Source organism: Dama dama, chromosome 12 (genome assembly GCF_033118175.1).
Source record: "Dama dama isolate Ldn47 chromosome 12, ASM3311817v1, whole genome shotgun sequence".
Taxonomy (NCBI): Eukaryota; Metazoa; Chordata; class Mammalia; order Artiodactyla; family Cervidae; genus Dama; species Dama dama.
This window is the reverse complement of record NC_083692.1, coordinates 23,944,999-23,959,097: the sequence shown is the minus strand read 5'-3', so window position 1 is coordinate 23,959,097 and position 14,099 is coordinate 23,944,999. Positions and strand designations below refer to the sequence as shown.

At 44.7% G+C, this 14,099-nt stretch overlaps 1 protein-coding gene across 2 annotated transcripts in view; it reads right to left on the bottom strand.

The window, feature by feature from the left end:
• Nucleotides 1-14,099, bottom strand: part of ZFYVE26 (zinc finger FYVE-type containing 26) — a 65,289-nt gene that overhangs the window by 22,655 nt on the left and 28,535 nt on the right. For both annotated transcript variants that reach the window (XM_061156811.1, XM_061156812.1), the window contains exons 21-28: nt 12,737-13,482; nt 9,895-10,091; nt 8,230-8,334; nt 6,366-6,488; nt 5,803-5,979; nt 4,264-4,510; nt 3,433-3,531; nt 855-1,018 (exon numbers count right to left, since the gene is read on the bottom strand). In XM_061156811.1, coding sequence (XP_061012794.1) covers nt 855-1,018; nt 3,433-3,531; nt 4,264-4,510; nt 5,803-5,979; nt 6,366-6,488; nt 8,230-8,334; nt 9,895-10,091; nt 12,737-13,482 — 1,858 coding nt within the window. The remainder of the gene's footprint in view (nt 1-854; nt 1,019-3,432; nt 3,532-4,263; nt 4,511-5,802; nt 5,980-6,365; nt 6,489-8,229; nt 8,335-9,894; nt 10,092-12,736; nt 13,483-14,099) is intronic.

Sequence of the window (14,099 nt, the reverse complement as noted above, 5' to 3'; positions counted from 1 at the left end):
AAAGATCTCTCTCATTTGATGGGCAAAGATGCCTGAGTCATGGACAGTTTTGCAAGAGCTCCTGACAAGCCTGACCTGTCTGTGGAGGAAACATGTGAAGACAGAATAAAAAGTAGTGAGGAAGAAGTGACTTTTCCAGCCAATGAGGAACACAGTTCTACAAGGTATTGATGATGATGAAAAAGTGTCCTTTTTTCAAGTATTTTACAAATACTGCCTTATTTCATCATAAGAGGTTGATAGACATATTATACCTTTTTTATAGAAGAGGAGGAAACAAACACAAAGAAATGACACCATCATCATTCTCCCACATGCTGAGCTATTATGCCAGTTAGGTACTGTGCTCAGTGTGGTAACATGTGTTACTATAGTCAGTGTTTATGAACCAAGTAATACATCATCCCCAGTTTACAAGTGAGCATCTGAGATGAAAAGATTAATAGTCACATTGCAAGTAAGAGGTAGGGCTGGGATGAGAAGTGAAGTCCTCTGGCTCCAGCACATAAAACCACTACCAGGTCACCTGTCTATTGCAAAAGACACGAGAGCTGGAAACGAGATGTTCTGATGCTTGGTCACTGCTTATGCAATACCTCTGCCTCTTCTCATTTATTTCATAAGAAAGGCAGAGATTTAGAATTTAAGGCTACTCAAGGGAGGGGAGGGTGCGGCGTCTAGCCTCTATCTGAACTCAGAAAATGTATCCTGGTCAGGTAAAAGATAAATCCAGTGCCTTAGACCTTCTGAACATACCCTCTCCTCTTGGGGACAGGAGGTGACTATAAACTCAGGCTCATGAAGGAGAACTTTCATTTCTCCTACAGGTGAAGCTAGAGACGGATGAGACTTACCATGGTGAAGCGCTCCCTGCAGCAGACCATACAGACACTCTCACTCTCGTCTGGGACCCACTGGTGCCTGGCAGGGGGTGTAGCCGGGGGCACAAACTCCAGTGGCAGCTGATTCTGGGGGAATCTCCTCTCCCTCAGACTTGGGGAATGTACAATGGGGACACCTGGGGGTCAGAGACAGAAGTCAGAGTAAAAGGTGATCAACAGTCCAGCTGATAAATGACGAAGGGATGAGAGAATTAGAACTGTACCATTTTACAAAGCCTCCTGATATCACAGATCCAATTAACGATTATCAATGGCTGATTGCCAAAAAAGCACTGTGTGGGACTTCCCTGGTGGTCCAGTGGCTAAGACTCTTGGCTCCCAGTGCAGGGGGCCTCGGTTCAGTTCTTGGTCAGGGAACTGGATTCCACATGCCACAGCTAAGACCTGGCCTAGCCAAATAAATAAATATGCCATGTTTCTGAACTTGGTGATTTAGAGAAAAAAAGAACATTGTGCATTTCCTGATGGAAGGCACAGGACCGCTTATCAAATATACTGGCCAAAAAACATTGAGCCTGAATCAAATCAGGCTTCCAGATCCATGTACAGGGTACTGGAAACAAAGGGAACGGAGACCTAGATTGCCATAGGGTGATAGTCAACAAAATCCAGAGTGTGGGAAGCTCTACGAGACAAGTGAACCAGTTTCCTTCACAAATAAAAAAGAGGTAGAGGGAAAAAGAGGGTATAGAACCTACTGATTAAGAGAGATTCTTATTAAGAGAGAGTTTAGTCAAATGCTGTATGTGGACATTATTTACATCCTGATTCTAGAAATACCAATTCTAAAAAAATTCCTCATGAGATTACTGGGGAAATCTGAATATTGACTGGATAGTTTATAATAATAAGGAATCATTAATTTGGTTCTGGCTATGAGAATGATGTTATGGTTTTGTTTTATAAATTTCCTTACCTTTTAGAGGTATACACTGGTTTTTGGGGGCTTTTTTTTGGGCCATGCCATGCAGCTTCTAGGATCTCAGTTCACCGACCAGGGACTGAACCCAAGTCACAGCTATGAAAGCCCTGAACCCTAACCATTAGACCACCAGGGAACTTCCGAGATAGATACTGTTTTATTTATGAGCAAAATGGTATGATATCTAGGATCTGTTTCAGAATAATCCAGTAGAGGGACAGGGGTACAGATGAAACAAGAATGGTCATACTCAGATGATAAATATTGCAACTGAGTAATAGGTACATGACACTTCATTACACTATTCTTTCTACTTTTGTGTACTGGAAATTTTCTATAATAAAAAATAAAGAAAAAATTAAGTAAAAGCAAAGCTGCTCAGGCTGCCTTATGCAGAAAAGTTGCTCATATCCTTGTATACCTGAGCCCTTCTGTCAGGTCTGCTGATTATCCTGAAGCATGGCTCCTTCTCAAAGTTGGGCCACAAAATGCTACTTTGCTTTATGGTATCTAAGGAGATGGATGGTACAGTACCTAGCAGAATGATGTCGGCAGGTCACAGAAAAAGAGAACTGAATACACAGTGACTCTTAGCAGCACCCAGAAGGAGAGGGATTGTTGACCTCTCCCCAGGAGCCTGTTCTCCTGACTGTTGGCAAAACAAACACTTGCTGAGCCTCTTCTGAGTGCAGGCCATTGGGCAAAAGTCAGGAGACTGGAGTGGAGCAGTGGTGAAAAGGGGTGACCGAGAAATGGCAGGAGACTTCAAGGACCTTGCACCCTGTGTGGTTGCAATAAATAAATAACTACCTGTAGGACAGGGTCAGAATGAACACAATGACTAAGTAAGTTGATCCTCCTTATTAGTAGATTCCATATTTGTGAAGTTGCCTGCTTGTTAAAATTTACTTTTAACTTCAAAATCGGTATTTGCATTGCTTTTGCAGACACCTATAGAGTGGTGAATAATTTGAGTTGCAGGCTTGTTATAATGCAGGTCCTCATCTACGGTTGAATAAGGTCATGTTTTGCTTTCTTATTTCAGCTTTCATGCAGAGCAGACCAGAGAATGGAGCCAGTATGGGACAGTGAGGCAGGGAGTGCAAGAAGCTCACTTCTGGGGATGGTTGGACAGGGTTTGAATCCCAAACGCTCAATATGCACTCGTGGATGGGGTGGCTTCAGGCAAGTCACTTTAACACTCTGAGCCTCTTTTTTTCTTTTGTACAATAAAGAAAATAGAATCTACTGGGATGAACTGTATTCAGTTGAGATTATAATGTATGTGAAATGTGTATATATGTATATATGTATATATATATATACATATGTATACATACAAGCATACACACACATACAAGCATATTTTCCCTAGGAGCAATGGTTCAGTATCTGCTAATTCATTGTGGAATCTTCATAGATATACTATTGCAAATGATAAGAATCGTTCATATGTTGAGTTTTCTGGGATATACAAAGTTGGAACAAATCAACAAAACCAATAAGAATGTTGTGACTGGAAATGAAAAAAGCAGCAAAAGAATCAGAAAATCAGAGTAAAGCAAGATTGAACTGAAAAAATGGATAACTCTCAGAACTCATTCTTACCAGGAGCAGCAGCAGAAGAGAACTCGGCTGATGGTGACCTAGACAAGGTCTCGAGGTCTGAAGCCTGACTGACAATCTCCTGGAGGTGAGTCACAGAGTCTGCAGGGAAGGAAAATGTTGACAGATCATTCTACCATAAACAAACCTCACTTGTTTTGCTAGGAATTTAGTTCAAAGCCCTGTTGATTTCGCTGTCATCCCATGATTCTACCAGGCATGCAAAGAATGACAGAAGGACTTCTAAGACAGTTATAAGCATGCTTTTCAAATGCCTCAATAAACAAACTAAGTTAGGCATGTGAGATAAGTGATGTATAGACACTAGGATTTTACAAAATAAATCTAAAGATGTCCAGAGCGAAGCAGAAGATACTTAAGTGATGGTTCTGGAGGGTAGGGAGTAAGAAAAAAAAAAAGCTGGCTGGGAACATTAGCCCTCATTTATTTCATTTTCTTCATTCTATTAAAGACTGAATCAGCTCACATACTAGTGACATCTGATGTGACCCTGGGAATAGTCCTCAAATCAAAATGATGGCACTTAAGAGCCCACTGCACCAAGGCTAGACAGACCACTCTCAGCATGCCTTGTTTTCCGAATCTTTATGTTATTATGCACATGGCGGTTATCTACCAACATTTCATTCAGGTTAGCCTGCTACTTCCTCCAAGACTGAGATCTCTCCTATACAAAAGAGCTCTCTCTCCTGAAGCGTATCCTCCCATTCTCTATCAACTCAAAATCATAAAAGAGGAGAAATGAAAACTAAGGATGGAGCACAGTTATTTCCTTCTCCATGTAGAACCCCCACTGAGCATGCTGGCCGTTACCTGAGCGTTTCTCCCGCAGAGGGTATGGGAAATCCAGGGCTTTTCCTGCATATCTGGAAAGCAGCGAGTCCACCTGGTCCAGGGTGAAGCCAATCTCCTGGCCGGCCAGCAGCTGGCGCAGAGTCTGCACGGCCACAGTGGCCCAGTCCACTTTCATGTTCATGAGAAGCTGCTCCAGCATGAGCAGGGGATTAGAGGACAGGTGGGAGTAGCTGGCCCGGTGCTGCTCGGGCAGGGTCAGCAGTACCTGGGAGTGGGGTAGAGCCCCAGTGTGAAGGAAACAAGATATGAATTTCAGAAGAAAGTCAAGATTCTCATGGGGAAGTGGGAAGGGTATCTGGGACCAATGGCCTCTTGGCCAGCTGGCTGGGAGTCTTTTAGAAAGGAAGTAAGGCTGGACTCCGAGCTAAATCCTCCAGTGGCAATCAAGATGAGGGGAACTTTCTCTGGAAAGGTTCAGATAGTAAATATTTCAGACTTTATAGGCCATAAGGTCTTTGTAGCAACTACTCAACTGGTAAATGAGTGTACATGCTTGTGTTTCAACAAAACATGATTTATAAAAGCAGGCAGAGGACTGGATTTGGCTCACAGGTGCTGGTCTCCTAACCCCCAGCCTAGACTAACCAGGCATGATTGACCTCTGCCTGATCCTTAAAGTCACCATTCTGTCCTTTTGAGGCTTTGCTAGAATAAGCAATATAAGGTGGACTAAACCTGGTACCTGCAGGGTCCTACAGGTGAAAGATGACTCTAAATTCTTCCTAGGGGTTCTTATCACTGGGCTTGAAATATGTTCACTGGCTCTGATCATTGCCCGTCTTCAAAGATTCCACTCTGGCACAGTACATCCAAAAAGAGAAAAACAGGTGTATCCTCTCTAGGATCATTTTACGTGGTTGAACTCTTAGCAAGTAGGTTGGTAGTCATGTTCATGGCTCTACCAGCACTGGTTCTATTCATTCTATACTCAGGGGACAGTATGACTGCCAATCACAATCATTATCAGAGTCAGAAGGCCTTATCTTTTCTTAAACACTACTTTACTGAAATTAGCTTATAATTTCTTCTACCTAGGTTACACATTAAGGGTAAGGACTTATTATCCCACTGCATAGACAATTGACCCCTTTCCTTTAGCACAGAGTAGTTTCAAGGATTTAAAGCAGCAGTTTTAAATCCTCACATCAGAATCCTTCTGGAAAACAGGCAGGCCCTGTCCCAAAAAGTTCAGTTGTAAATACTCCAGGGTGGAGGTCAACTACTGCTATTTTTAGAAAGTCCAGGTGATTCTAATTCATGGTCAGAATTTAGAAGCCTTGATACAGCAGATGTCAGGCAAAGCATACAGAGAACTTAGGAGGACCGTAAAATTCACTTTGGAGGCAGAGCAGTAGGCAACGCAAAGTTCTAAGGGATATGGTGGGCTACTGGGGTCAAGATTTTGTACAGATCAAGGAAGGCAGATGCTTGGAAGAGCAATTTCTGAAGTGGGAGCTGGACCATCATGCTTTCCTGACAGCCCCTTCTCCTCCTGACCTTGGATCCCATGTACAGTGCCTGGATTTCACGGTGTCGGTCAGTGGTCAGTTCTCCATAGAAGTAGGTTGTGAGGTAGTTGGCCAAGAAATGAGAAGTGGCCAAGCTAGGGTGCTGGTCGAGGGACTGCTCTGTGACCTCAAGGCACATGGTGGGGTCAGGAATTCTTTGTAGAAGCTGTTGCAGGAGGAAGGTAGAGGAGAAAGGTGAGGCCTGTAGAAGAACTCTTAGTCCAGCCTTGTTTTGTTTGAGAACAGAACCTTTTGATTTATTCACTTTGGATTAACCCTTTCTCTGCACTCATTTTTTTCCCCCAGCACCCCTTAGCTTCATAAATGATGACTTTGACAGGACCAGAGATCAGCAGGATCTTGGGCCCAGCTGCCCACCTGGCACCTAATGTAGGGTTGGCACTTATAGGCAGGGTGACTATAACTAGCTAATGCAGGAGCAGATCTGAGACTGTGAGTGCTCTGAATGGGATCCAGTAGGAACAGAGCCATCTGATTCGACCAACCTTCGCATCCCTCCCCAGAGAAAACTGGGAAGAGTTGGAAGCTTACCTGCAGAGCCTTTTCATGATCTCCTCTTTCTAGAAGGTGGAGGAGATGCTTTTGATGTAGGTTGATTAAATGTTCTCTTGGAATAGGGTAGAGGCAGCCCCACTCTTCACACAACTCATACTCCTGGAAGGAAACACACATGCCTTCAACCCCTTTAAAATCCTGGCCTTTCAGTGCACTTAAGTAAGTGCTTAATAAATGTTTAATGTTTAAAAAAAAAAAAAAATCCTGGCCTTGTCACTCATTCAACTCTTGCCTGGTTTTTCTCAGCAGTCCCGAATCTGCCAAAGCCCCAGGACAGTTTGGGAAGTGTTGATGGGAACTTCATTGTGGGATTAAAGTGGGATCATAAAGGACCAGAATTGGCAAGGTAAGTTCTGAAAATGGTGCAAGTAGGCAGCTAAACATGTCCTTTTCCTCTTAGCTCTCCTATAAAAAAGAAACAGATGACATACAGCCACTAACACTTGGTCAGTGCTAGGAAGATACTGAGGAAGTGGGGAAGGCTGACAGTACTGTCAAAGGAGACAGAGCCTACTCAACTCTGACTGTTGCCATATGACTGTGCAGGCCCAGTGCTTCCAGAGTTTAAAAATTTTCAAAAAAAATTTTTAGGGCTTTCTTGGTGGTCCAGTGGTTAAGACTCCACACTTTCACTGCAGGGGACATGGGTTCAGTTCCTGGTCAGGGAACTAAGATATCTCTCACATGCTTTGTGGCATGGCCAGAGAAAAAAATTACAAAAACATTTTTTTTAAATTGAAAAATCTCCCTATTTTCCAATGCTGGCAATGAAATCAATATGAAAAGCTAAAAATTCTGCAGACTACTACTGCACAGGTCAAATAAACATGCTGGTATTGGATTCCATGGATATCAACCCTTGTTACTCCCCGCATCCCCACCTCCAATTTGGGAACTCTGGATTAAAGTTTCAGAGAGTGGAATTCTCAGAGCTACATCCGAGTATTCTATGGTGGCATCTAAGGCTCTCCCCACAACTCTGCCTGGGGCCACCTTCTTCAGGATGTTCCCTTGTCTCTCAGGCTACATTAGATGCCCTGCCTGTGCCACCACCACAGTCTGGGCTTGCTTCTGTCACTTGGAATATCACAATCACCTAGGGATATGGCTCACATTTCGCCTCACCCTTGCCCTGCCCACCCCTTCCCAAAATAATGAGTTGCACAAAGGCAAAGGCAAAGGCTAAGCTTAATGACCTTTGTTTCACCACTATCTAGCACAGTGGTCAATAAAGGTTTCCTGGACGAGTCAGCACCTGAATAAATACATCTATATTTTGACCTATGATATATATCAGCTTCTCAAAGGGTAAAAAAAAATTTACTCAGCACTCAGTGTCCAACAATCACATGGAAAGGTAGTTAAAGTCATTAGTAGTCATGGCAACGTAAATTAAAACAATGATGTGATACCACCTTATTGGCAAAAAGTAAAAAGCTAAACGACGCCAAAATTGCCAAGAAGATGGAGCAATAGGGACTGTGAGTAGGAGGATAACTGGGCCAGAACAATGTGGTAACATCTTAGTAAAGGTGAGGATGCTTATGCCTCATGATGCAGCAGTTCCACGCTGGGTATGTATTCTGTACCCACTGTGAACAGTGCAGGAAATCTCCTGTATGAAAACAAGGGTGATAGTTCAAAAGCATTAACTGTCTTAGTCCTTACACTTCTCTGAATGTTGGTAAGTTTCACATGCATAAAAAAGAGAAAAAAGAGTGTTAGGTAATTATAGAAAAAAATGTGAACCTTGACATATGGAAAGGAGTCTACCTAACTGGTTAAGGAGGGGTAAATCTAGAAAGAGGAGGAAGGAGAATAGTACCCAGGAAAATGGTACCTTGGCTTCCAGAATCAGGTTCATGACAGTCGATGGGTCCTCAGCGCAACAGTTTCTCAGGGCCTGCCAGTCACACCACATGGGGGTAGACTGCAAACCCAGAATCTAAGGAAAGACAAGAAAAGCTATCAAACCACACTGTAGTTTCTCTGTCCAGGAACAAGTCATTGGAGTATCCAGGGATGGGCCATCCCCAGGTCTCTGTACCAAACTTGCCAGGAGAGAGAGGGAATAAGAACTAATGGGGCAGAGTGTTTGCAAAGATGAGTGAATCGATCTGGCAAGTATAACCAGGGAGCCAAGGCTGAGTGGGGAGGCCACAACTGTTCTCAGAGGCTTCTGTCCTTTGCAGTTTGTTCAGTCTTCTGGGGTCACTTGTCCCTTGCTCCTTTACCTAAAAACTCTATCCAGGTTATTCTTCTGGCTTGAATGCTCTGTGGGATCACCCTTCATGCAACATTTTAGCTCAGCATGAAAGCTGCTGAGGAAGAGTGGAAAGAAAATCTTTTTTACTTGCCATTTTCACTTTCCCTAGTTGGGCTCTGGACTCTGGTTACCAGTACACTTAGAAAGATTAGCATATGTATACTTGCTATGTAGCTGTACCACGTAAATCTATATCCCTAAGCCTCTTGATCTTGAATATAACACATACATAACAAGAACCTTTCACTTGAAAGGTTGAACTGAAAGTGAAATTTTCACTTTTACTTATCCCTTTCAAAATGGCTACTGTTATAGTGAAGAGTTCTCATAAAACATGATCCACTGAAGGAGGAAATGGCAAACCTTGGGGAAATTTTTGCCTTGAGAACCCCATAAACAGCATGAAAAGGCAAAAAGATATGACACTAGAAGATGAGTCTCCAAGATCAGAAGGTATACAATATGCTACAAGAGAAGAGTGGAGGGCAATTACTAATAGATTCAGAAAGAATGAAGTAGCTGGGCGAAAGTAGAAATGACACTCAATTGTGAATGTGTCTAGTGATGAAAGTAAAGTCCAATGTTGTATACAGCAATTCTGCACAGGAACCTGAAATGTTAGGTCCTGAAGCAAGGTAAATTGAACATGATCAAGCAGGAGATGGCATGAGTGAACACTGACATCTTAGGAATCAGCCAACTAAAATGGACGGGAATGTGTGAATTTAATTCAGATGACCATTATGTCTACTACTGTGGGCAACAATTTCTTATAAGAAAAGGAGTAGCCCTCATAGTCAACAAAAATATCTGAAATGCAGTACTTGGGTGCAGTTTCAAAAATGACAGAATGATCTCGGTTCATTTCCAAGGCAAACCATTCAATATCATAGTAATCCAAGTCTAAGCCCCAACTGCTAATACTGAAGAAGCTGAAGTTGACTGGCTCTATGAAGACCTATAAGACCTTCTACAACTAACACCAAAAAAGGTGTCCTTTTCATCATAGTGGATTGGAATGCAAAAGTAGGAAGGCAAGAGATACCTGGAGGAACTGGCAAGTTTGGCTTTGGAGTACAAAATGAACCTGGACAAAGGCTAACAGAGCTTTGCCAAGAGAACACAGTGGTCTTAGTAAACACCCTTTTCCAACAACGCAAGAGACGACTCTATACATGGACATCACCAAATGGTCAATACCGAAATCAGATTCCTTTCTCTTGATGCCAGGTCCTATACCTTCTGATACACCTGCAGCTCCGCGAGCTTTCTCCGTAGCTCATACTCCAGCCCATCTTGGACAGCTGTGTCTGAAAGGCAGTAGGCCAGGATCTCCAGGCACCACTCCAGGGGCCACCGGTCCACAAACTGCAGCGTTAGCCGACTTCTCAGACATGCATCCTTCACAGCAAACAGGTACTGCCAACCTTCTTTGTCTATAAGACAAAAAGATGTTCAGCAAGCCTGGCACGGGAGTTCAAGAGTCCAGGTTACTTCTTAAGAGAAGGGCTGTGTTCAATTTCACAAAACAGGAGTTGGAAGGATCCTGAAGATACATCTGACCTGAATTAGCTTTTATACTTGGAGCAATTCTATGATGAAGACACATGCTATATCTTTTTTCTTGTTATGCAGGTGAAATCAAAGTCATGGGACTTTCTGAAGACAGAGGAGAAAAAAAGAAGAGAGGAGAAAGGAAGGAATAAAGGGAGAAAGAATGAAAAGAGAGAAGACAGAAGAACAGATGAGGTGCTCCATGGTTTGGAAAGCTGCATACACAGCACCGTTTCAGACTCAACTTGTCAGCAGAACTTACGGTTTTCCCTGTAATTTCCATGCTGTATCCTACATTACGACTTGAAAGTTACTGCAAGCAAACTAGGCTGTTTTTTTTTAACTGTTGTTTTTACTTAGCAGCTCTCTCTCTCACACTCCCACATCACAGAGCTGAAACACAGACTCCATCCAAGCCATTAAGACCTCAGAGCCGGTCAGTGGATTTCTCCACCTTCTCAAGGAAGGATTTTCTCCTTTCCATAGAGAAGCCAAGGCCCCTACCCGCAGCCTGCCCGGCTCTTGCTCCCTCTAGTGGAGGGCTGAAAGTCACCAGTCTCACCTCTGGGTACACGTCAGTCTCCTGGGGAGCTTTCAGAGTAGGAGTTGACTAACAGGCGTGCATGCGTGCGTGTGTGTGTCTGTGTGTGTGTGTGTACCTGGGGGAGTTTTTAGAGTAGGAATTGACTAACAGGCGTGCGTGCGTGTGTCTGTGTGTGTGTCTGTGTGTGTGTGTGTGTGCCTGGGGAGCTTTTAGAGTAGGAGTTGACTAAAAGGCGTGTGTGTGTACATGTGTCTGTGTGTGTGTACTAGCTTTTATAGTAGGAGTTGCCTAACAGGCCCCTCTGTGTGTGTGTGTGTGTGTGTCTGTGTGTGTACTAGCTTTTATAGTAGGAGTTGCCTAACAGGCCCCTGTGTGTGTGTGTGTCTGTGTGTGTGTGCCTGGGGAGCTTTTAGAGTAGGAGTTGACTAACAGGCCCCTGTGTGTGTGTGTGTGTGTACTAGCTTTTATAGTAGGAGTTGACTAACAGGCGTGTGTGTGTGTGTGTGTGTGTGTGTGTGTACTAGCTTTTATAGTAGGAGTTGCCTAACAGGCATGTGTGTGTGTGTGTGTGTGTACTAGCTTTTATAGTAGGAGTTGACTAACAGGCATGTGTGTGTGTGTGTGTGTGTGTGTGTACTAGCTTTTATAGTAGGAGTTGCCTAACAGGCCCCTGTGTGTGTATGTGTGTGTGTGTCTGTGTGTGTGTGCCTGGGGAGCTTTTAGAGTAGGAGTTGACTAACAGGCATGTGTGTGTGTGTGTGTGTGTACTAGCTTTTATAGTAGGAGTTGACTAACAGGCCCCTGTGTGTGTGTGTGTGTGTACTAGCTTTTATAGTAGGAGTTGACTAACAGGCGTGTGTGTGTGTGTGTGTGTGTGTGTGTACTAGCTTTTATAGTAGGAGTTGCCTAACAGGCATGTGTGTGTGTGTGTGTACTAGCTTTTATAGTAGGAGTTGACTAACAGGCCCCTGTGTGTGTGTGTGTGTGTACTAGCTTTTATAGTAGGAGTTGACTAACAGGCGTGTGTGTGTGTGTGTGTGTGTGTGTACTAGCTTTTATAGTAGGAGTTGCCTAACAGGCATGTGTGTGTGTGTGTGTGTGTGTGTACTAGCTTTTATAGTAGGAGTTGACTAACAGGCCCCTGTGTGTGTGTGTGTGTGTGTGTGTGTGTGTGTGTGTGTGTACTAGCTTTTATAGAAGGAGTTGACTAACAGGCGTGTGTGCGTGTTTTAAATAATTATTTGCTCTTGAGAGCACTGGGTCTCTGTCCCTGCCTGTGCCTTGTCTAGTTGTACTGAGCAGGGGCAACTTTCTAGCTGCGGTGTACAGGCTTCTCCTTGTGGTGGGCTCTAGAGCACAGTTGACCACCTTAATAGTTGTGGGCTCTGTTGGGCTCCACCAGCAGGTGGGATCTTCCTGGATTAGGGATTGAACCAGTACCTCCTGCATTGGCAGGTGAGTTCTTTACCACCAGGGAAGCCCCTGAGGGTCTGTTTTTATAAAGATTTCTTAGAAGACAGCCACGCTCACTTGTTTATGGTCTATGGCTGATTTCATGCCGTAATGACAGATCCAAGTGGTTGCCACCAAGCCTGTAGAGCCTACAAAGCCCTTTACAGAAAAACTTTCCTGACTGCTCTTTTAAAGCAAACACTTTCCTGAACCTTATCATGGGCTTTTGGAAATGGGGCTCAGATATTTGTAGTCTATAACATTTGTCAACGATTCTGATATGCAGGGTTGAGAATACTGGTTATGAGTGCCTGTCCTAAAGTTTGATGGGCTTAGGTTCTAAGCTCTGCTCCACCACTGACTATCCTGGGCAGTTTCCCACGCTCTGGGCCTGGCTCGCCTCTCAGCATCATCAGACCATGGTGGCACCTTTCTCGAGAGTTCCTGTGAGGATCAGACGCGATGATCCACTCGGTGAACTCTCAATGTTATTACCATTGCTGAAGGAGGAAGACACAGCTTTCTGCTCACCACAAGCCGCCGCACAGCACAAGACCGCATCCTGTATGCTGCTCAAGTCGTCCCCATCTTGTCCGTACACATTAGTGAGCTGAAGGGCCCGGCGCCAATCTCTAGCCACCAGGGCTTCCTCGAAGGCCTCGGTGAGCACGTCCAGGGCAGTGGGAGAATGGAGGCCCAGGAGGACGGTAGAGAGACTGGCCTGGCCACAGAGACTCGCGGCCAGACTCTGCCCCTGCTCGGAGGACCCTCGGAGGGGTTCCCAGGCAGCCAGGAGGGAGGCCTCCAGCAGAGGAAACTGTTCCAAGAGGCGCTCACACTCCCGGGCCACCTGCTCGGCCGTCAGGGGCACTTCCCTGCGGCCACGAAGCTCCTTCCATGACAAGCTGGGCTTGGTGACCTTTGACCCCCGGGAAGCCCCCAGACAGGCCACGGTAGCCAGCAGCTTTGAGCGGGACTTCAGAAAGGCCAAGGCGGAGGAGGTGAGGGCTGGGGGTGGTGAATCCCTCGGGGAGGAAGGGGGCTTCCTCTCCAGTACGGGGTTCTCAGTTGGCTTCGGGGAGCTCAGCGTGGAAAGTGGGAGGTCACCCAGGCAGTGGGAGGTGTGCAGCTGGGCCAGTGTGCCCAGGCGGGTCAGAAGGGCTGACGTCTGCTGGCTCTGCCTGGAGGAGCAGAGGGTGAGGGGCTCGCAGCAGCAGTTGACAATGACCTGTGGCACGCTCAGGCTCAGACCCTCTCGGGCCAGGAGGGCTGCCAGCCTGGAGGGAGAGAAGCAGAGGGCATGCAAGGCCTGAGTGCCTGGGCACCATCACTCAATCTCCAAATTTCTTTGTGTTTAAACAAACAGAAGTAAATGCAGACTCTCTGTTTCCCCCTATTCCCCTCCTCCTTTTAACTCAAAAGGCAGTCTATTAGACCCAATGCCCTGCCCCTTGCTTTTTTACTTAATAACACATCTGGTAGATCTGTCCATATCCGTCTACAGAGAGGCCCCTCATTTTTTTTTTTTTTTTTAATAGCTACACAGCATTCCCTTATGTGGAGGAATCGGAATTTAACTAGTCTCCTGTTAGTGGACAATGGCTACGACATAGAAAGTTGTGATAAAATGACTTAGTACATAGAGCATTTTTCATACGTATAATAAAGCTTCGGGATAAATTTCCGAATGTGGACTGCCAAAAATGCGGATCGTCATTTTAATGGACAAGGACAAACTGCTTTCCCACAGAGGCTGTATACAGATTTATATCCCGCTAGTAATCTACGAGAACGCTTGTTTTCCTACAGCCTAGCCAACTAATTATGTTATCAATGTTTTGGGTTTTAGCCTACTCTTAAGTAGAGTCCCCCCTTAATTTTATTTATTTTTTTA